A 24,062-nucleotide genomic window follows, 5' to 3' on the forward strand; every position below is an offset into this window, starting at 1 on the left:
GTTGGCCACCTAGACTCTGATCCCACCTTTTCTATGTTCTAGATGTTCTGAACATAACTTCTATGTATTGAAAATACTTAATTCCAAAAAAATTGTATAATAGGGTATTATAGGTATTGGGGTGTGGGTCATATGATCTTGTTGTAGTCTGAACTCTTCCTTTAATGAAATGCATGGCCTTGGTTTTAAGTCACTTCTCTTCTGTATCCTCAGTTTCTACACTTGTAAAATGGGCACTTTGGACTGGATGCTGTCTAAGGGCTTTCAGCTCTAAACTTCTAGCTCTGAAATGGGGAAAGGCACAGGACTAGTGTAGTTTTGGGAGAACACAATGGGTTTGGAGAACACAGTTCCACCATGTAAGGATTCCTCTCTAGATATTTCCCCACTTAAAGAGACATAGCCAGCACAGACAGGACAAGACAGAAACAGAGTTTCACCATAACACCATGTTTTGGGGAGTGTCCCCTGTGCCTGCAAGGGGTTCTGCTTTGGTGAGCACACCAAAGTGTTGGTTACCTGGAGGAAAGGGACAGGATCTCAAGGAGTCTTAAAATATGGTTCTTGCCCTCACTCAGGTCATAATTGTTTTGGTAAATACGAGAGCAGCATGATAAGCTAGGGAATCCAGGAGCCGTGATGATCATCCTAAACATCTGTCAGTTTTATAAGCCAAGGAAATGTATTCTGAATTCAAGATAATGGGCATATCTGTTTGGGCAGATAACTCTGTCCAAGAGAAGATGAAAGAATGTCCTACAGGTCTTGGTGGTTCCATATTTTGTGGAATTATGATTTTCTCAGGAGAGTCTGATGTTATTTTTCAAAATATCACCACGCTTGGGTCTTGTGATGATGCACTTTGTGTTCTGTCTCTGTGGAATGAATGTATGTCACCTGGAAGATCTGGCGGGCTATGTGGAAGAGATAGGAGCAGGGACACGGTAGCAAAGTTGAGAAGATTGCTAACCAAATACAAGGTATGGGTGGAAGCATAGCTTGGTGGTACAGCACTTGCCTCATGTGCTAATGCCTGGGGTGAAATCCCCAGAACACACTCACCAACACCCCCAAAAAATGGAGAAGAAGGAAAGAAATATAAAATTGCAAGATGTATTCAGGAGACAACTGACCAGTTTGGCTATAATGTGACTTTTGAAAAGGGGAAAAAAGAAGCTGAAAAATTTTGAAGTTAAATGATGTGACATAATCAAAAGGGAGACCAGGGATATCTACCAGCCTTGCCATTTACTACAGTATGCCTTTGAGCAAATTGTTTAATCTCTCTGAGTTAATATCTCCACCTAGTGAAATGGGAGTAATAATGGGAATATACCAATTTCATAAGCTTTTTGTGAGAATGAATAGAAATAATGTATGCAAAGCTCCCGATACACCGAAAATAATCATTTTAAATTAATTGTTCAGATTCCAGGCTCTTTCTACTTCCACAGTGGATTCTTCTACTACAGCGAGTGGGAGTTAAGCAGTTAGACCTTGGAGTTGAGTTATGTTGGGCTAATCACAAAGTCTTCAATTTTAGGCAACTTACTTAGCCTCCCTTACCTTCAATTTACTAATCTACAGAATGAGATTAATCATACTTATCTAAAAGATTAGAAATGTATTATGTTAAGCACCCGGTAAGTTTCATCAGATAAGAAGAGAAGAGGCAGTAGATTTCAATTTAAAAACTGTTAGTGGGGAAAGCAGGAAAAAAAATGAGTTGTTATAATTGACATCCTTTAACCGTCGACCAAGGAGCCCGGACTTTCTTTTGGAGGCAGTAGGGACACACTGGAGGAGCTTCCTGACAGTGTTCCTTAAGGTGAACAATAAGACGATCATGACATTGATGACAGTCTGTACAAATAAAGTCAAGATGTGCACAGGGCGATGCTCTGGAGGTAGAGACCAACTTACTAAACATAAAAAATGATTTCTTTATGTATGTGCTATATAATTCTTTTACTACCAAATGCATTTTTTTCTCTGAAATACAACAATTCTAAAGTGAGTTTTCAAAAACTCCCTTAATTCTGATGTGAAATGAAGACGTGATGGTTTTTAAACAAGAAAAGGGTATTGATCAGCTGTGGGGATGCCTCTTGCTAGCTCACACACACTCCCTTTGGAGCAAGGTGGCTGGACAGACCCTACCCATAAGCAGCTCTCCGGAAAGCCCAAAGCAGAGGCATGAGGAAGCAACAGAAAAGGAAAAAGAGACTCAGAGAAAAAGAGAGGTAAGGAGGCAGATAAGAAAATGCAGAGAAGAAGAGAGATGAGAGGAGGGCACTGTCCACTATGGCTTTCTTGATTTTTGTGTGAAGACCCCTGCACCCAGCTGTGCTACACGCAGATGGCTTGAGAGAACATGCATCTGGGTATGGATCTAGCATCGCAAGACTTGAATTTGCAGCTGACAGATGGCCCATTTTAAACAGAACTGTGGGGAATTACTGTAGAAGGGTGAGAATATCACCTCCCTGTGTTACCCCACCTCCACCAATGTGTGCCTGAACACCTGGGAATGGCTATTCCACCTATCTCTGTACTATCTGCTGTCATGTTCCTGTGTCCAGCCCAGGAGAAATGTCTGGTGAACAGATTGTCCTTGATAGAAAAGAATCCCCATTTTCTTCTTCAGCTCCATTTTCGTTTTGCTAGAGCACTACTTAGTGCTGTAGTCTGGATAGCCTCCAAATATGTAGCCCTCAACACGTTGGTGAGAAGTGAGCTCCTCAGAGGTGGTCCAGTCAGGAGGGCGAGACCCTCGTGAGTGGAATTGGAACCCTCAGACACCAGGTCTGAAGAAGCTTTTTTGCCTCTCCTGCCATGTGAGGACACACGCAAGACCCCGTGTGAGACTGGGCCCTCATCAGAGACTGAACCACTGGCATCTTGATCTTGGACTCTCCAGCCTCCAGAACTGTGGGAGAGAAATGTTTGCTGTTTCTAAGTCACCCAGTGTATGGCACTTTTTTCTTTTAGCAGCCCCAACAGATTAAGACAGAGAGGGTAGTCTAGTTTCTGTGAGAAAAATGTTTAGGTGAGCTTATTCTGGGATATCTTTATACAGTTTAATTATGCTTTTAACCTTACATTTTCTGTTTTACTAGTCACCCAAACACTAATGAATGTCTAATAACCAGTGGGCATCAATAACCTGCCAAAGTCACTTATGCCACAGCAGTAACGGGGTGTCCCCACCCCATCTAGTCCCTGTGCTTGCCTCAACACCCAGCCTTCCTCAAAGCAGTGGGGGTGCTTTGGGACAGCACCATGGAAGACCACCACTCCTCGTGCGGTATTACCCATCGCAACCTCAGCAGAACTGCTGTGTGTCGGTGCAGTTCATGAGTGACAACTGAATAAAAATGCTAATTGCCCACCCTCCAATGGACCATGGCTCATACTGTCCCCTTGGACTTTTTCTTGGCCCACCTTCCAGTTTTGAAAGATCACATGGAAATTGTTGGTTGCCAAGAAGTCACATAGGACCTTTTTCTTCTGGATGTATTAATGTTTATTGCAGCCCCCCTCTACTACTGTGAAGACTTTTAATTAACTAATCAATACATCAAAATTATCTACCTATGCACATCACCCAGCACTTATCTTTAGAAATACAATATAATAGAGAAACGAGGCTCCACTTAATTCTCATTCATGTTCCTGTTCCATTCTCTGCTGTGTATTTTTGTAGTTGTCTTACTTAAAAGAGTTTACTTTACACATATATGAAGTTGTATATGTATATATGAAATTTTTTATATTGACTTTTAAATCAAACTAGATACGTTCCTTTGTAATTCGCAGTTTTTAGGTGAGAATAAGCCATGCTGAGGCATTAAATGCTCATTATTAATTTCCTCTTCATCCCAAAGATGTGGTATAAAATAACACATCGATCTGTTCTCTGTTGATGGATATTTGGAGTGTTATTTGTTCTTATTAGTCACAAATTTGAACTTTTTTTTTTTTTACTATTCTAAATTCTGATACCATGAACTTTTCCTGTACATTTCTGTAGTTACACATGTACAAAATTTCTGTAGATTTTATAAGTTGGGGTAGGATTACTGTGTCAAAACTATGAATATTTTGGCTCAACATTAATTATTTTCAAGTATTTTGCAAAAGTGATTATACCAGTTTTTACATATAATTGAAAATGTGTGAGATTCCCAACTGATCCCATTCTTGGTGATTTTTTTTCTACTTGGCTCACGTTTTGGCCAATCTTGTCTGTGTAAAATGGAAGCTTTTTCTGGCATTAATTGGCATTTCCTCCATTACTTATGAAAGAAAAAAAATGTTTTTCCTGTTCTTTAGTCAGTAATACTTAGTCTGTGCTGAATTCCTTGTATATATCCTGTCTGTCCTGACCTATCTGGCACAGCTCTGCATGTGGAAGAACCAGAATAAAAAATGAAAGGGAAGCTAGCCACGGGGACTGGGGGGCACATCTGCAGTCCCAGCACTCTGGGAGGCTGAGGCAGGAGGATCACAAGTTTGAGCCCAGTCTTGGTTCAACCCCCTCCCAACAAAGTACCAATTAAAAAAAATAGTGGAGGGGAGACATAAAGTGATAGGTGTCTCCTTTTCTTTGTGAAGGGCCGGAAGAAGCAGGAAGTGGCCAATATGGACATTATGTCACCGACATGGGAACCACTGTGGATGACGATGGGTTTGAAGACAGCCTTGATCTGAACATTTCCTTTGAGGAGGTAACAGTAATATCTGCTCTGAAAATCCACAGTCTTTTGGGCTCGTGCTGGATGAGGCAATTGAGCCAGTGGGCCATGGACATTTACTTAAAAGTTAAATTGTCTCATTTGCTTTTTCACCCCAGTTTTTATTTTTTATTAGTACACATTCCTAATGTGGAATGATTTTGTTTCCCCTGACATGAGACTTGAGGGGCTCATAAATTAGTAGATGAAAACTGCCAACCCTGCTGGTGTTTTACTAACAGCTGCTGCCTGCTGACTATACAAGCTGGCAAAGACATATTTAGATTTCCCATAGCATGACGTTTTATAAAATCAGGTATCATAAAGAAATGAATGAGTCTTTGATAAAGTAATGCCTCTTTGTAACAATGTAGTAAGAATAAATCACATAATGTCAGATTTTAGCAATGCTTTTGAGTAGTACAGGGAAAGTCCTAAAAAGTCCCTGAGTTTCAAGTTCTTCATCCATAAATTGGGATCACTGCTTCTGCTTCTTCTATGTCCCAGGGTCTTTGAAAGTTTTAACAATGGCCACATTTTCAAGTATTAGGCAACAACCTCGAATATGGCAATCTAGGTACCACGCTCGGTTTTTATGCTGAATCCTTTTCCTTCTCTAGCTTCAGGTTAAACCCCTTCCTACTACCAAAGGAGGGAATAAGAAATCCTTGGTGGAAAGCAAGATGCCATCTCTGTCTAACCCAAAGACTGCTTCCAGGCTGGCCCCCGCTACCCTGACACCTCTGCCTAGAACCACAGCGGCCCTGCAGCCCACTCCAGCGCCGCAGAAGGGGAAGAGCGGCCTGGCCATGACGTCGAGGCTCTTCAGCATGTCTTGTAATGAGATCCTGTGCTCTGCTGACAGCTTCTGTGTCAATGACTACACCTTGGGGGGCTCACGATGCCACTGCAACCTGGGCAAAGGCGGTGAGAGCTGCAAACAAGGTAGGCCCTTTGAAGAGGGATGAGCAGGCACTAGGTGGGCCCGGGAGAGTCAGAGGGCAGTTCTGAGGTCCAGTCGTAGTTCCTTCTCATCCCTTTTGTAAGACAAGCCTTTTCTTCCACCTACTGGTCATTCAATTAGCTAGAGGGGGCCAATTGCGAAGGAGCTTCCATTGCTTCTAATCAGATAGGAGCCCTATTTCTGTGTGTGTCACATGTCCTTTTGGAGCAACAGTCACTGAATCACCTTGATGCCTTGGAGATGTAGGAACCACTACTGTCACATTACTACCATAAGGTGCAGCCGAACATTTGCATAATAATTATGCCAAGGTGTAATGCATAATATGTATAGCTAGAAAATAAACAGCAGTGATCTTAAAGCCAATGATCTCTTTTCTGGAAAACAAGTGGTAACTTCTGAAAATCTCATTTCTTCCTAAGAATTTCAGAAGCTCACAGTCCTCAAGAGTAAGAAGAGTGGGTATAAAAAGTAGGGACAGGAAACAGGTGTGGTGGTGCACACCTGTAATCCCAGCACTCTGGAAAGGCAAGGCGGGAGAACTGTAATTTCAAGTGCAGTCTGGGCAACCTAAGCGAGACTTTTGTCTCAAAATAAAAATACCAATAAAGCGCTGCAGATGTAGCTGAGTGAGAATATCCTGGTTTCAATACCTAGTGCCGCCAAAAAGAAAAGTAGAGAAAAGAAGATATTGAAGTTTAACAAATCAGTGAAAGTTTTCACTTGATAATATCATCAAGATTGTGTGTTGAATCTTTGCTTTTGCAGAAATGAAGAAACAGCCTTCATGTTGGTCTTTTTTTCTTTTCAGATATTGTTATTCAATATCCCCAGTTCTTTGGCCACTCCTATGTCACTTTTGAGCCTCTGAAGAACTCCTATCAATCATTTCAAATTACTCTGGAATTTAGGGTAAGAGGGATTTTTCATCTGTTGAGGGCCTGTTGGACACTTTAACACATTAAATGGAAAGGGGCAGTATCTTAGTCACTTTTTCTCGATGCTGAGACAAAATCCCTGACACTCAAAGTTAAAGGGGGAAAGGGTTTATGTGGATGACAGTAAGTAGAGGTTTCAGTCCATAGCTGGTTGGCTCCAAGGCAGAGGGGCACATGGAAGAGGGGGCATCGTAGAGAAGTAGTTCATGGCAGCAAAAGCAACAAGGGAGAAATTACAGCACCTCTCTGCTCCTTTTATCTTATCCATACTACCCAGATTTGGGCAGCGCCAAACCAATCACTGTGCTGGTTTAGTTACCAATCACAACATCACACACTCTACATTCAGCCACTTCTGGAAAAGCCATCTATGACCCATAAGGCTTTGTGGGGGGCATCTAGACCCAAACGGGCAGAGAAAGAGGAAGCAGAGGAGAGTAATCAAAGATTAATGTAACATGGAACCCATCCTTATACCACTTCACAGGATACAGCAAGAATGTTGGACTCATTCACCACATTTCTAGTTGCCCCGCAAAGGGAGGATGGGTTTATTTGTTTCTAAATGATAGAAATGACTGGTCTATCCCTTCCCAGGGAAACTGCTTCTCACACCCCCAGCTTGTTGTGAGACCCCAATAGAGGTTCTCCTGTCTGAATCAGTAGCAGATCAAAACTCAGCCAGTGACTTCAATTTAGTGTGATTCTTTTTAGTACCTAAAAAGGTTTGGAGGTCTGGAGACAAGAACCCTTGAGGTCATGGCCACAATGCCGAGTGTCCAGGAGGTGGCGGAGAGCTGTTCTCTTTTGAGACAGTTCACATCCATCAGCTAAGTCGGTTTTACCACTTTGTTCTGAGAAAGGGAAGACGCAAATTTGCTTCCTCCCCAGAGAGAAGGAAGAATAATGACAAGAATAAAGGAAAGATAGAATGCCACTTGGTGAGAATAGAGGTTGTTGAGCACAAGCAAAGCTGTCTATAACTATGGCTGTGCACATATGGCTTCCTGCCAACCCCCACAGGTGGACCACTAAACCAAGTAAAGAGCAGGTCAGGGGCTTCTCCCCTTTTTCTCCCCCTTCCGCTACCTTCTCTGCCATTCCTCGCACTCGTTGTTTCGCTGCCATTTGCCTAATGGAAATGAACAGTACCTGGGAATTCATTGGGGTCCTGTTCTTGCTGCGTTGTAAATAGGGCCACCAAAGAGAGTGCTCCAGTTGCGTATTCATGAGTGTTTCCAGATGGTGCTCTGTGGAAGCGCAGGTCGTCATTGTTTATGTGGCTTTTGTTTGTGTGACAACAGGCAGAGGCAGAGGATGGCTTGCTGCTCTACTGTGGGGAGAATGAGCACGGCAGAGGTGATTTCATGTCCCTGGCTGTCATACGGCGCTCACTCCACTTCAGGTAACATCTGCCCAAACCCCCAAGTTTAAAAAACTCTCCTCTACATTATACTTATGTTTTCATAGTGTGGGTGCAGTCTGTGTTGGATGGGTGCCAGTAGGTAAAAGAACGGTGCAGAGAAGATGTGCGAGGACCAGTTTCCTAGATGATGGAGTGTCAGGATGACAGGGTAAACTTTGAGGCTTGAATTGTGGATCCTTGTCTCTAGTCCTCTTGTGTCAAACATGATTGGCAGTCATGGAAGGCAGTGAGGTACTTCCAGCCTCCTGAGGGCTCACAGAAGTCCAAGCCCTATCCCTATCTTCCCTGAACACTGTGGTGCACCCTCTGGCTTGTCTCCTCTGCCCTGAACCTTTCTCTCCCAGCATACTTTGGAAGCCACTTCTAATTTGTGTGGTTTGAAAAGAGGCAGTTTTGTGCCTCAGAAGAGGTTATGGAACATCTACTATGAATGACCAGTGGGTACACAGCACCTATGTATGAAGGACCAATAGGTACCAGGTTTGCAGCACCCATCTGTGAATGACCAATGGGCATCGGCTCTGTCCATTGCAGTGGTACAACTGTAAGATCCTAATGGCACCACTTCCCAGCTGCCTGGTCTTAGCTAACCCTAGGCTTCCTCGTAGAGTCATAATGAGGATTAAATGAGTGCAGTTCTACAAATGCTTAGAGCAATATCTGCCCCAGAGCAAACACTCAACAAGCACCAATGTTTACTGTCTTTTAAAAATTATTTCAGGATAAAAATACTTTGGGTTAAGTTGGAGAAGCCATTGAGCATCCCAAATGGGCTAGAGAAAGGGACCCACATCCTTTGGTAATAATTTGATTCCTGGAAGTTTAATGGTGGCCAGAAGCAGTTGAGACCTCATGGGCCCCCAGCACTTGGAGGACAGAGTAGGTGCTCAATATCACTGGCACTTACAGCATCCATGACTCATTCGGGGTGGTACTGACACGAAGCCTCCAATCCCACCCCACTTACTGAGGATCCTGAGACAGAGAGAGGCCATGATGAGTGGGCTGCAGGAAATATCAGTCCTAATAAGGCCAGTGCCCACCACAGCACATTACTAGGAAATGATCTCAGGATGCCTGTGGAAGTGTAAATATTTGGAAGTTCACCGGAAAGAACCAAACTTCTATCTGCTGGGCATAGTGACACTTGGGCACCCCTGGGTTATGGGCAGATCTGGAAAAATAAAAATAATGCTTTTCCTCCATCCCACACTGGCCCCAAGCAGGCAGGGACACCTGTCTCGTATACGGGCACAGCTGAACACACATGGCAGGGCTGGCCTGCTTGGCAAAATGAGTGTGAAGACTTGGATTGTTATATTTTATTAATACCACAGACCCTGTCACGTGAGAGTGGAGGAAAGTCCCCAAAGAGAGCCTTGGAAATAGAGTGACTCGGGTTCTACTTGTCTGTATCTCAAATCTGCATTAAGTATCTGTTGATCTCTGGAAAAGAGAGAGGGGATCTTAGTTGCCCACAATCATCTGAGCTTCAGGGCCAGTCGGGCTAAGGAGGCTTCTCTGAAAAGTTCTGTGGGCAGAGTGAACAGATGGAGAACTTCCCAGCGAACAGGCATCTGGCTTTTCTGGCACACATTTAAACAGCTGCTGATGTTCATAAACAACTCAGCAGGTCGACTCTGAAAGGAGCCGTTATCCCGGAAGTGCTGTCCATGGAGTCTGAATATGCAATAAGCTGACTGACTCTAGAATCTCCTTTCCCTTTTCCTCCCCACAGGTTTAATTGTGGGACTGGGGTTGCCATCATCATAAGTAGGACGAAAATCAAACTGGGGGCGTGGCACACAGTCACACTTTACAGAGACGGGGTGAACGGGCTGCTACAGCTGAATAACGACACCCCAGTGACAGGCCAGTCCCAGGTGAGTGAAAACTGCAGCTCTGCCCACTCTCCCCATCCCCATTAGCATCCCAAGAGGGGCTCACCGCAGAGAGCAGAGGTAGATGGGCAGGATATGAATTCAGGTTGGGCTTTAGGGGGCCCAGGTTTAGTGAGCCTGCATAGCTGAGCTCTTCTGGGGTCCTGTCCTGTCTTCCCTCCAGAGGCTGAGGAAGGACTTAAACTTGTGAACATCATTGCTGTTGGGTGCCTAGGTACTGGCTTGTGCCCAGGGACATGTTCTCTTTCCACAAGGACATCAAATCTAGGGGTCAAAGAAGGCCCATATTGGAAGAACAGAACCCAGCATTCGTGTCAAACACCAAGTCTGATTTTAAGGCAGGAGTGTGGTAATCCTGTGGCTTTAGAAAATAGCTCTGAGAGACTCCTTTGGTTCAATATGTAGAAACAATCTTCTCATCTACATTGTGAGGGCTGGGGGAGGATCACCGTAGGAATTGGTAAAATACTTTAACAGTTCAGTTACTCAGCAAATCACCTACCTATTCTCATATTTGTTATGCTCTGGGTAATTTTAGAACTGTATTTAGAGTAAGCAGTTTGGATTAGCAGTCTGCCAAGGAACTGAGCCTATAATTATAGTAAGGCCGGTATCTGTTCTGTAAGGGAAAGTGGATCAGGAAAGCCTTTGTGTGTATATATCTAACCTTCCTCTCTGCCCCAGCTCTTCACTACTCTTTACTGGCCAGACATGTTATACAGATGGCAGTGCCTTGATGGTCAAAGAGAAAAAAAGAAAGGAAATCTCATTAGTTTGGACCCCTGTGGTTCCAAAGGAACAAGAGTCCAAATCTCGCCAATGTGAATCTGAGGCACTTGCTTGTGCCCACATTGCTAAGGAAGGAAAGTCAGTGCATATGAAACACAGAGTCACCTAAACGGCAGGAGAATATGTCTAACATGCACAGTGAAATTTTGTAGGAATAAAGAGAATTCAAACTTGGGTCCAAAATACTAACACAAAGACAGGACGGAGAAGCTATAGTAAAAGTAGAACCTATGAACACATCATAAGGTTTAAAGCAAGGAAGTTAAAAATGATGAACAAACAGGGACAAGTTAAAGAAAGTACAGGCTGCTTTAAAGAGGTATAACATCGAGAAAAGGTAAGGTTACAGGCTTATTCTATTCTGGTGACTATGTAAGAGTTCCCAGGGGCTTTAATTGTGACTCTGATCTCAGAAAAAGATTAAATTCATCTCTGTGATGTCATTGTAAGAAGGCCAGGGGTAGATTAAAGCATGTTCATGGCGAAGTCACCCAGACAGGAGGATGATTTGAAATCTCTTCAATAATTGGTGAAGAGAACACTGTTCAGTTGGGAAAAGAAGAGGACAGCATGGAAGTTGAGTTCCATTTAGCATCAAAGGAAAAGTCTGGGGGGAAGAAGAGTTTACTCACTAGACCCCAAGCCTGAGGCCAAATGGGGAGATCCTTGGGGAAACCATGTTTAGGTTATCTATAGTCTTGTGTGCAGAAGTATGACTGTCCTTGCCAGTGTTCAAAAAGTAACTTATCTGAACCTTGGGCAGAGATGCATAAGGAACCCAATAGCCAATGAAAGCTTGGATTATGTGAGTTTTCATGTTATTTCCTATCCCAAGACTCTATGACCAAAATAAATACAAGGATTGCAAAAAGCATGTAATTGTATGGGTAGTCGGGGCAAAGTTTGCCTTCCTACTACTGTGACTTGCTGAGAGAGTCATAGAAGCAAGACCACAGATGCGGAATGTTTAATAGACTATCCTGGGAGATGGCAATTCTATTTTAAGCTTGGCTCCCCAGACGCAGACCTGAGATGAGGGAGTCCTGCGAAAGCGATGTTAAGAAAATTCTCTTCAGAGAGATGGGTAAGGCAGAGGGGAAGCCAGACAGGGAGCAGGAGGAAGGCAGCAAACGTGAGACCTCAGGAGCAGTTCTTCAGAGCATGGCTTTCACATGAGAGCGCTGGATTAACTGTACCTTAGGGTTAGCCCAAACTGTCTTGTGCTGCCCTGGGGGAAAGCAAACTCCAGGGCACTTTCATTTCTCTGCACAGGTGGTCAAAACAGGCACCAGGGAGCTGACGGTTAGCCCCATTAGGGGAAGGTAACGGCCAGGCCAGAGACTGTTGCCTGGGACATTGTTGTGAAAGGCACTACCACAGAGCTGTTCTGACCCTTCCATGCACTTAGGGCTCTGAAAAGGATTGAGCTGCCCAGCCTCCTGCTGTGGTCCTGGATCAAGGAACGAGACCTGAAGTGGGAGCACGGGGTCGTGAAGAAGTGAATTCTGAGGATCTTGATGAAATAAGCCAAGAGAGCATTTAATTCATCTGATGAGAGCAGTATGTTCAGTGGCCAAACAGCTTTAATTAATCCTTCAAACCCATAGTGTTACTAGATGATTCAGTCTATTCTTTTCAAATGGTTCTTATCTGTTCATCAGAAAAGACAAAACTATATTTAGGTTTTTAGTTGCTGGAAACAGATGTTTATAGAGGACAGATTACATGTCAGAGGCTTCCATCTTGGACATTTTCTGAGAACTGGCAAAGTGCCTTTCCTTAACTCCCGTTTTTATCCTTTAATCCAAATAAATTACAAAAAGCATAACCAAGGGTGCCTCCGTTTTTTTCCTAACTAACATTCAGCCCTGTTTTCCATAACCTCCAAACCTGCAATCCAGATTGTGGTTTGGTCTAAGATTAGAAATTTCCCTACCTTACTATAATAACACTTTTGAAAAAAATAGTTGTAGCCATAAATAATTGCAAAGTATTTTGCAACACACTGTTTGGCAATTATCCCTGCACTGTGTTTCTTGCAGTATATAAAATAAAGGTGACTCAGAAAGAGAAGGGGTAGATACCAGTCTACAAATACAGAAAATTCATATTGCCACCTTTTGGGAGACAACGTGGCTCTGTGACCTGCCCAAGGTACACAGTGGATTGATGTCAGGATTTGAAGGAGAATGGTTGTCTTTGGACGCCACACATCCTGTCAGGTTGGTCTGGACTCTGACCTCCATCCCTCCCATTCCAGGCCTTCCAGATACATCTCTGCCAGAAACACAGCCCTGGAGAAGTTCACTGAGTTTCCTGTAGTAGCTAGGGTCTCAATTTCCAGTAGGGCTATGTCTTAATTAAAGACAAATAGGAATGAAGGAAAACACTGCACTGTAACCTACACCTTAGCCACTTCCCTCACCAAACTCTGTCATGTTTTGGCTTTTCAATTTGTCTGGTGAGGTTAAATTTTCTTCTTTCTTAAAGGGCCAGTACAGTAAAATCACCTTCCGGACTCCTCTCTATCTTGGTGGGGCTCCCAGCACTTTCTGGTTGGTCAGAGCCACGGGAACAAACAGAAATTTTCATGGCTGTGTGCAGTCACTTGCTGTTAATGGGAAGAGGATTGACATGAGGCCCTGGCCGCTGGGAAAAGCTCTCAGTGGGGCTGATGTGGGTAAGTGACTGCCCAGGGTGTTGGGAGGGCCATGTGGAATTCCTTGCCCAGGGTGTGAGCAGAGGCTTGCAGTCCTGGGAAGTTGGTTCATGTGGAACTCTAGGAGGTGAGAAGGCCCATGCTATGTTCTGCAGATATCCTGAGAACATCAAGATTTGTTAGCAACATGGTACACCAAACCCTCGATTGTCTTGCCGTCATCTGGACCTCTTCTTAAAATGTGGCCTGGGCTAACTGGATGGAGTGATACACTTTTTAGGCCTGCCACCCACCTTACCAAGACCAGTGGAAAACTCAAGGCAATAATGTCAGAATAGCTTTCCTATGCCCCCTTTGAGAAGAAAAGGTCAAATTCTAATTCTTGACCACCATGGCAATGCCTTGTCTACCCTGGGATTGCTTTGAAAGCAAGAGGAATATTTATGCAACTCCCTGAAGACAGCAGGGAGATAATGCCAAGTATGGTTAATTCAGTTACAATTAGTTTACCGGAAGTGCTATAACTACACACCACAACTTGCATTATAAGAGACGCTATCAAAACCCCAGCCATGGGTCTCAAGCTCCTGTGAGCCAGTATGACATCTGAGAGATAGGAAAGAGGGAAATAAAGACACAGAGACAGAGACTTGAGATAAACAGAGTCTTGGGCTGACCTAAGCAGCCCTTGGCAGCAAAGATAAAGACACCAAGGACATCCAGTGCTTTATTTGTTACAGATGTGGGATGAAGGGATCTGGGAAGACTTTGGGACACCTGCTGATAACAAGTATCAAGCAGGGAGGACTGTAGCATGAGGACACAAGCATATCTTTGCTGAAGAGAACTAATGGCTAATTCAGAAGGGAAGAATTCAGTGGGAGTCAGTTGACCTTAGCTGATAATGAACTCGGCTAACTGGACTATTTTCAATGTAACACAGCTGCATTATGAAGGGGCAAGAAGCTTGTGACACTATAGCCTACTAACACTGGGCTGCAAGTTTTAACATCAAAAGTTTAATTAATCATGGTTATGGAGGCCAGAAGGCAGAGCTGAGTTTTGCTGAAGCCTCTTGCCTTGTCCTGCAGGTGGCTGGTAGCCTTCTCCCACTGTCCTCACATGGTCCTCTTGCAGTTAATCAGATAATTACATAAGTAAACGTAAAATGACAGTTGAGGTTGAATGTTACACAGGAGAAATGATGGGGCAGTAATGTCTAATAGTGAGCCAGTGTGGTCTAGGGGTTTGGGAGAAACCCTTCTTTGGAAGCAGGATTAGGAGCTGAAAGGTGGAGAGGAGGAGCAAGGACACTCCAGGCTGTGGCTGAATTCCTGGTGGCTGCCAGCTGAAGTCGCAGAGGCCAGCCCACTCGGGCCCAGGTGACACACTTTGTAGAAAGGCTTTCGTTGAGTTCTGTTAGCAGCCCCTAAGCCAGTCCCAGCTCCTACTTGCACAGGGTGCCCAGCCCTCCACTGAATTTCTATGAGAGAGGGGTGGGGCAATTAGACCTGTGCAGGTGACTGATCAAGAACAGAGAGAAAACTCAGCTTGCTAGACCAGGGTGGGTGAGCAATACCTGCTCATGCAGGTGCACCCTAGGAGACTGGTGGGCTCCTTACTTCATAGCCCAATCAGAGACACAGCCCTTTGCCCTCAGTCCCATTAAGCCTGTTCGGTACTGGCTTAGGTATTTCTGGGCCAAATTGTGATCCATCTGTTTGACTTATTTCTTACACATGAAGAGAAAAAGGAAGATTAAAGAAACAAACAAAAAAAGGCAGCCCATGAGAAGTTCATTTGTTTTCACTTTACCTGAGGGTCTTGAAATAACAAAGCTCATTTGCCCTTGTGGAACTTTCTAACACTTTTGGCAAAGGGGAGGGACGCGTGTGATGTTACACTTTTTGCTATCAGCTTGTCTCTGGGAAAGCGGTGTCTTGGGAGGTGGAAACAGGTCTTCTAAACCCCATAAGCGGAGATATGGAGATGCTTCCCTGCTCCACCTTTGGGGTGCGTTGGTGAGCTTTAGTGTGGCTGCTTAACTTCTCTAGTGCTCATTTGCTTGTCTCAGCTCTGAACTAACATGGCAGCAGCACTTAAGCTAATTGGGTTCACACAAATTAGAGTTCTTTCAACATAAACAAGCTGTTGACTTCAGAGGGATTGGAGTCCACTCTTTCAGGAGCAGCAGAGATGGAATCAGACAGAAGTAACTCAGTCATCCCTCTCACTGGTCATAAACTTGTCCTCAGTTTATTTGCTTGACTTATTGTGTTCATGCTGTTTAGGGAAGTCTCTATGGCTCTTCATAAAAGAAAAACCAAAATCAAATTAAAATGAAGGCAGCCTCTACTTGCCGTTGTACAGAGGTGCAGATTGGCAGCCACGGGGACCATACTGTGTTTGCTCAGGACCGTGAGCTGCTGGTATGGTCAGATGGGCATAGCAGCGAACTGCCTTCATCATTTCCGTTCTGTGTTTAGGGGAATGCAGCAGTGGGATCTGCGATGAGGCCTCATGTGTCAATGGAGGCATCTGTACCGCAGTCAAAGCTGACTCCTACATCTGCCTCTGTCCTCTGGGGTTCAAAGGTCGACACTGTGAAAATGGTGAGAAATAAGCAAGTTGGCTGTTTTTTTTATCTGCATGTTAATTCACGTGGTTTTAACTTTTTATTACTGTGCTTTCAGCAAAGGCCCTATCCTTCTGTGGGATCAAGTTTGCTTTGTTGGGAGGAATAGAAATGTTTCAGAGTGCCAGAGTTACAAACTAATGAAAACTATTCCTTTTAAGATACTGGGCAGAAGGCAGGCGCCGGAACCACTGAGCTAAATCCCTGGCCCAAGTAGAAATTAGAGTCATTCATAGGAAAATGGATACATATTGAGGATATACTCTTAAGTGAAATAAATAAGTCACACATATAAATACCGAATAGTCTCTCTGGTGTGAAAAACTATAATAGTACAAAAGTTCCTAATGAGATAATTAATAGTGTGAAATAGGAAGAAAAGGGCTAACGGTGTAGGGAAAAGTGAGAAGGGTAGGGGAAAGGGAATAAGGGAAAAGAAAAAAATATTAGAAAATGAAAAAATGGAAATAAAGTGTTTGTAAATGGGGAGGGTAGGAGGGGGTGAATGGAGGGCAGGGACAAGGGGAAAAAATGAGAACCAAGACTTGTCATGTGAAGGTACAGGATCCCAGTAATGAATGTAACTATATTGTATACCTAGATTGTACCAATAAAAACAGAAAAAAAAAATACTGGGCAGAAGTGGGCTCCTTCTGGGCTGCAATTAACTTGTAGAAAGCATATATTTGTGTGATGTGTACCAGACTGAATTCAAAGCCTTGAAAGCTCATGTTCTTTGTAATATCTGGCAGTTTGAGCAAAAAGATGAGGAAGGTACACACAGAAATTAACAATATGATGGACAAAGTGCTCTTGTTTTTTTCTTTCTTTGTGGTGTTTTGCTAAATTGTTACATCCCTCAATGCTGTATACAAATTATGTAAATACAAATACATATGTACACATATATATGCATGTAATATACTTGCACACACAAACACACACATGTGCGTAATAGCACATGCAAATAATAACTGAATATTTAAAAGATTTTGGAAAACAATGCAAGCTTGAATATGTTTTAGTTTTTCCAGAATCCCCAAATTTAAAAACAAAATAAAGCAAAACTAGGGCTAAGATCACAATGGTAATCACATTCCTCTACAAATGGCACCATACTGAGAGCATTTTTAACATTATAATTTCGAATCTCATGTCACTAGAAGGGTATATTTGAGTCAGGGTGAGCCAGTGTAGTCACACTCCTGTTTCAGTAGCCTTATAGTATAATAGAGACTGGTTCTTGTTCATTTCACAAATCACTGTGAGTCAGTGGTGGTATTGGTGAAAGGGCCTTCTACTCCGTCCAGTCATTCCGGGGCCCAGGACAGTCAAGAACAGTCATTCAGGGTATACAGGCCCCTGCACACTCACGGCTCTTCTAGGGCCTTAGAGTCCTCCTCTGATTCCTGATTGTGAGAGGAGAGCGTGGGGAAGATGAGGGGAGTTTTAGAAGCCATCCCTGGGCCTTGCACTATCATTCGGCTTGCCAGAATTCAGTCACACCACCCTCCTGGCTTCAGGGTAGCTGGGGGTGCAGCACAGCTGGCCAATCTTAGCACACAGGGGCTTACAATGCTTTGCTTGTCTCTTCAGCTTTCACGTTGGCCATCCCTCAGTTCAGAGAGTCTCTGAGATCCTACGCCGCCATGCCCTGGCCCCTGGAGCCCCAGCATTACCTTTCCTTCACAGAGTTTGAGATCACATTTCGACCAGACTCAGGGGATGGTGTCCTCCTGTACAGCTATGACACGGGCAGCAAGGACTTCCTGTCCATCAACATGGCAGGGGGCCATGTGGAGTTCCGCTTTGACTGTGGCTCTGGAACCGGTATCCTGAGGTGAGAGCTTGGACTTTCCTACAACCTCTTCTCCCCATAAGCCAAACAGTAACCTCTGTGGAGAAAGAACAAAGTGCCATCTACTCTTCTACCATCTCACACTCTTCTTATCTCCCCTCCATCATTATGTTTTGGAAATCTCCCCTGCTTCCTAGAGATGACAGGCTCTCCATAGGTCTCCTGCCTAAGAGATTTCCTTTTCCCACATGACTACCCAGCAGGTAAAATCCTTTGCTTCTAACTATGAAAAATGAGCTTGCTTCCCATAGGGGATAAACTCTCTATTTCCTCCTGAGGTCATACAGTGCCATCAGCAGGGAGACTTTTGATGAATTGAAATTAATCAGCACCTTACACAGAGTGTTGTGTGGTTGGTGCCCAGCAAAGATAAGGTGTTGAGTAAAACGTTTTCACAAATTTTTAATGAACAGAAAATTTTAACTTTCCTTTTGAACTGTTTTGTGGATGGTAGCTAGTGATTTCACAAGTCTCTTACTGTTTTTCAGTAGAATGAGTCATAGCAAGGCACAGACCCACTTGCTGACCAGTGCACTCAAGAAGGGTGGGTGATGAGTGGTTTTAATAGCATGGCAGTGAATGGGCGCTTCTAAAGGATTTGCTGATATTTGCAATATTGGTCTCGACAGCCAAACTTTGCTCCTGTTGTCTAGGCTGTACTATCAAAGTACTTATTGTTCCCACACAGTGAGTCAGTATTTTGTTTTATCCCTCGGACCCTGTGATTGGTAGGTGCGGATAATTTTCTTATTTGTTTATGTCTTCTTTTTATCGTGTTCCTTTCATGGTAGTTTTAACCTTCAAGCCCAAGGGCCACTTATCTAATGCAGACATTCTTCTTGTTCCTATATTTGTCTAATCCTTCTCTTTTGAAACTCCCTAAGATGGTTTGCTTAATGGTGCCCTGCAATAGGCTATCAGTTAGCCTGGTGTTGTTTTAAAGGAAATTGCAGGCTGCGTTCAATCACTACTCATATTGCTAGCCTGTCATTTTTAGAGGGAGTGTATGTGTGAGATGTTAGCACTCTGCACTGCCCCTAACTACAGATCATTTTTTATGGCTGATGGGAAATGCTGTCTGCATTAAGTTCCAACAATTCCTTAAAAGGATGGGTTGTGTTTGTCCTTGTGGTTGAATTCCAACACATCAGTGACACCTTTTACCTTGGGAAATGGACAAACTTTTTTGTATCTCTGGTTATGCAAGACATCTTATATCTCAAGATAACTTAGTGGGTATTTAACTGACTCAATTTACATATGATTATGCAAAATAGCTTAAGCAATTCATTTAGAAATATATGTCAAGTGCAGAAGGGAAGACACCTTGGCTATCACCCTGCACTTTAAATGGCTTCTCCATGATAAAGAGTGGCCAAAAAAAGCTGAAGAGGACAAAGGCACATCACCCCTCCTCGTGCACAGATTATACTCTCTACCTGCCTCTGAAAAACTTCAGCTGTGAGGCCACAGGCACATGAACCCCTAAAAGTTCAGTATTTCTTTTTTTTTCTAAATTTATGTCCATTTTTAACAAGAGGTGCATTTAATTATTTAAAGAATGCAAATCACTGTTTTCCTACTTGTCAGAAAGGACTATTGGAAAAAGAGTTCCTGAGTATTCAGTGATGAAATAAGACACAGGAGTTTCCAGTGAAGAAATCACCATCTGCCCCCTTGTCCCCTCATCTCACCCCCACACCCCATGTACCCTGACACTATTGATCACTATTGGCATTTCAGGTGGTTTTTTTGTTTGTTTGTTTGTTTTGTTTTTTGTTTTTTTGTTTTTGTACCGGGATCGAACTCAGGACCTTCTGCTTGCAAAGCAGGTGTCAGAACCACTGAGCTAAATTCCTGGCCCCCAGATGGCTCTTTGGAAGCTGTTTATTTTGAAAATCATTTCAAAATCTTCCTGCTTCATTAAGAGAATTCAGTGAAAGCCTGAACTGCAGGGAGTTGTGGAATTGGCCAAATCATTTTAACTTTAGGAAGTGGATAAAGTGATCAAAATCATTATGGACTTGATTCAAAAATCAAGACAACTGGAATGAGCTCCTGATGGCTATGATCAATATAGTGGGGCAGAGGATGGCAGGCAGCATATTGACAGCAGCTGACCTCTGCAGGACCAGGACACGACAATGGTGCTGTTAGTTATTATGGAAATAGACTACTTAAAAGGGACCCTTGTTTCTTTATAGCATATTGATTTAGCCAGGGTGATTAAATTCTAATTGCTAAGGAAAAATCACAAAAGCATTTGCCTGAGCAAAAGAATTAAATGAAAGGGTGGTGACCTTTCAATAATTGTGCCCATTGGTATTCCTTGTGGTTTTCTAAAGATGATCTATGACCGAAAATATAATTGGGAGCTTCAGTGAGGGCCAGAAACTAGATATTGCTAGAAACAGGAATAAAATAAGATACTCTTTTTGCCCACCTTCCTATAAAAAATAATGTGGAAAAGTCCTATAAATATTATTTACGCTCCAAGTATGGAGCTTGCCTTAATAATTGAATTCTTAATGTAATTTAAATTTTTTTCACAAGATCAGGGAACATGGAATCTGTTTCTCTTTGTGTAAGTCCGTTTTGTTCTGCTACTAACAGAATTCCTGAGACCAGGTAATTTATAAAGAATGGCGATTTATTTCTCCCAGTCCTGGAGGTTGGGAAGTTCAAGGTCAAGAGGAATACAGACTGCAGAGGCCCTGCTTGCTTCATTATCCCCATGGCAGAAGGTGGAAGGGCAGGAAAGCACACGCACATGAGAGCGGGGAGGAATGGTCTACATCCGTCATGTTTTAAGAAACCCACTCCCACCATAACTAACACACTCCAGTGATGATGTCATTGACTCATTCATAAAAGCAGTGTCCTCATTACCTGGTCACTTCATAAAGTTCCTACCTCTCAACAGTGTTGCATTGGGATTAAGTTTCAAACATGAACTTTCAGAGACACATTCAAACCATAGTATCTCCTCCAACATTTTATTATGAAAAAATTTCAAATACAGAAAAATTGAAAGAGTTGCAAACATTCTGATAACCGCCACTTGTAATTTGTCATTCAAGTTTGATATTTGCTTTATTATATAATTATCTACCTTTATTTTTAAGTGTGTCAAAGGGTATGATAGGCACCAATATACCAAGGAATCACATATCCCATTTAATTTTCTTCTTCAAATTTTGTGCATAATTATTTGTCAAATTTTGGACTCAGGTCACCCCTTAACTAAAAAATCAGACTCGTTCTACCCACTTTTCAGGCTTTTTGTAAGAATTAATAAGACGATAAATGCCAGGCTTTTATTGTGAAATTCAATAAGGGATAGATAACGGTAGCTAAATTATTACTAAGCAGGAAATGTTTTCCTTTTTGCTGAATAAATTGAAGTAACTAAGGTTGGTAACAATTTTATCATAGCTAGATTGAAATAGATAGAAATGATCCATAACATGCTAACTCAGGATCAGTTTCCATCCATATTAGTCAAGATTCTCCAGAGAAATAGAATGAAGACCATACATCGATATGTAGAAAGGGATTTATCCTGTAAGGTTATCTCACCTGATTTAAGAGGGGGAGAAATCCCACAGTCTGCCATCTGAAAACTGGGAGCCCTGAAAATCAGTGGTGTAGTGCTATCCAAGCCCATAAGCCTAAGAACAGAGGAGCCCTTGTGTGGTTCCTGGTCTGAGTCCCAAGGGCCAAGAACAAGGAGGCTGATGTTATAAGTTCTAGTCCATGTCTGAAGAACGAAGAACCAAGAGCATGTGTCCAAAGGCAGGAAAATGTGGATTTCCCAGCTCATGCAAAGACAAAATTCAACCTTCTATCCTTTTGTTCTATTCAGGCCCACAAGTTATTTGATGATGTCCATCCACAGTGGAGAGGGTAATTTTCTTTATTCAATCTGCCAGTTCAAATGCTAATCACTTCTAGAAACATCTCCACAGGCACAAAAATGTCTTTCCAGTTAGCTTGGTATTCCTTTACCCCAGCCAACATAAAGCTAATATCACATCTTTCTTCAATAGGAGTGAAGATCCTCTCACGCTTGGCCAATGGCATGAGCTGCATGTATCTCGCACAGCAAAGAATGGAATCTTACAGGTGGATAAGCAGAAGGTAGTAGAGGGAATGGCAGAGGTAAGAAGACCACAGCTTTTCTCTTGCTGGTTAGTTTGAACCAGGTTACTGTTCTCTATCAATCTTGGCAGAAAAGTAGCACAGTCCAGTTTTTAAGCACATGGTTTCCAGTGCTAAGACTGAAACAAAAGCTCCCAAAAGAGAAGTGACTTTTCTACTTTACAATTAAAAAATGGAGTTATAATAATAGCACTGACCTCACAGGGTCATAAGGATTAAGTGACTTAATACTTAATAAACACAGCTTTAAGGAATTGCCTTCTACCCTTTTTATCCTCAACTTCCCTTTTTGTTATCAGCAGTATAATATGGTAGTCAAGAATATAGACCCTGGGGTAGGGCCAGTGGCATCAGGGTGACAAGTCTGACAAGAATAGATTACAAAACCAGACACCTGAGGGTCACAGTCTAGCTCCATTGCTGACCACCACGGGTGCAACCTCATACTAGTTACTGGTCCTCCTTCATTTGCGATTTTGTAAATCCTCATATCCATAGAAATAAAGTTGATAATAGTGCTTGTTTCGGGAAGTTATGAGAACTATAAGACATATATGTATATGACAACAGTGTCTGACACACATGGTCAGCACTATGCAGCTTCACTTATCATTATTATTGTTATTATTACTAGTTAATAGTATATTATTATGGACTCAAGGGCACAGAATTTCTACTGGAGTTGGTAAGTTTCCTCCATGATTTTATTTCCAAAGTTATGTTCAAAGAAAAACAGTATTTTTAAGAGGGGATAAAGGGGGTTTCCTTCAAACTATAGCCCAGTAGGATTCTAGACACACATGCACACACACACACAAATTACAGACCCTCCCCAATAGGTTCACCAGTGTCTAAACTCAAGACAGCCCTCACTCTGTGAAAAGCAAGACTTAAAGGGGGCACTGGCAAATTTGGATATATTAATAAACAAATGGATTGGTAGAAAGAAGCGCAGGAAGGAAAAGAGTACTTTTCCTGGGGAAAGAAGGACTTGGTTGGATGGAGAAGAAAGATAGACATACGTGTTCAGAAACTAGCCTTAGAGACCACAGTGGTGGGAAACCAAGGACCTTGTTGAAAATGAGAATTCCAAACCTGGCTCTGTTATAAGAGCCTAGAAAATGCTCCACGTATATTTGTGGAAGGAGGAGAAATGAAATTAAGGAAGGAAAAGCGAGAGGGAGGGGAAGAAGAGGAAGGGAAGGACGATGTATGAAAGAAAGGAAATAGATTTTAAAGACAGAGCTGGTCCCCAGCTGTCCACGCCATGTTCAAAGCATGGCTAAGGCAGAAGGCAGCGGCCTTGGTGCCTAGAGACAAGTGGGCGGGGGTCCGAGTACACCTTGGGGAGCTAATCTGGGACCTCCACTTGTGAGAGCTTGGGGCCAGCTAAGTATGAATTCAGACTGAGAGCTTGGGGTTGAGTCCAACTATGCAGAAATCAAAGAAGGATGGTGCCTAGAGGGACTTCAGAAAACCCTCACCGGGACTTGTTCAGCTTTCCAAACTGCTACCACCAAGCACAAGCTCAGCTCCGTACACGAAGTGCTTACTTGGAAGCAGGTCGCGTGATCGTGGGTCTCTGCTTCTTTGCTGAGGTCCCCCTGGATATGGTAGCTGTGACCCTGCTTCTCTTCTCCCCACCAGACAGGGAAGATGTTAATGAGCAGCCCAAAGGAAGTGGCACTCACCCTGTTCTCACCCAAGGTCCTTTTAGAACAGCTTGCTGCGCTGAAGCCACTGGACCCCACAGCCTTCCTCCTCTCCTCCCCTACTTCTAATTTTAAATTTTGGGAAAGAGAAATCGCAGGGCATGTGCCTGTGGATTTGTGGTAACAGTTCCTGTTTAGCTCCATATTCTGTTGGGCCACAAAAATTCCTGAAAGTGCTTCTGCTTCTTCGATGACCTCATAGTAAAACATGAACCCTCAAAGCTGCTGAAGGTTATTGACCAAGGCTGACTTTTTTTTTTTTTTTTTTTTTTTTTACAAAACC

The 24,062-nt window shown here is 43.0% G+C and overlaps 1 protein-coding gene across 5 annotated transcripts in view; it reads left to right on the plus strand.

Annotated features, from left to right (window-relative positions):
- Egflam (EGF like, fibronectin type III and laminin G domains) overlaps positions 1-24,062 on the plus strand; it is a 165,201-nt gene that overhangs the window by 119,090 nt on the left and 22,049 nt on the right. For all 5 annotated transcript variants that reach the window (XM_033760066.1, XM_033760047.1, XM_033760024.1 and 2 more), the window contains 9 exons: positions 4,618-4,730; positions 5,357-5,681; positions 6,512-6,612; positions 7,943-8,043; positions 9,803-9,947; positions 13,245-13,434; positions 15,900-16,025; positions 17,645-17,888; positions 21,956-22,067. In XM_033760066.1, the coding sequence (XP_033615957.1) occupies positions 4,618-4,730; positions 5,357-5,681; positions 6,512-6,612; positions 7,943-8,043; positions 9,803-9,947; positions 13,245-13,434; positions 15,900-16,025; positions 17,645-17,888; positions 21,956-22,067 (1,457 nt within the window). The remainder of the gene's footprint in view (positions 1-4,617; positions 4,731-5,356; positions 5,682-6,511; positions 6,613-7,942; positions 8,044-9,802; positions 9,948-13,244; positions 13,435-15,899; positions 16,026-17,644; positions 17,889-21,955; positions 22,068-24,062) is intronic.

The sequence above is a fragment of the Fukomys damarensis genome, unplaced genomic scaffold, assembly GCF_012274545.1.
Source record: "Fukomys damarensis isolate Sample0158 unplaced genomic scaffold, DMR_v1.0_HiC HiC_scaffold_1, whole genome shotgun sequence".
In the NCBI taxonomy this organism is placed as follows: Eukaryota; Metazoa; Chordata; class Mammalia; order Rodentia; family Bathyergidae; genus Fukomys; species Fukomys damarensis.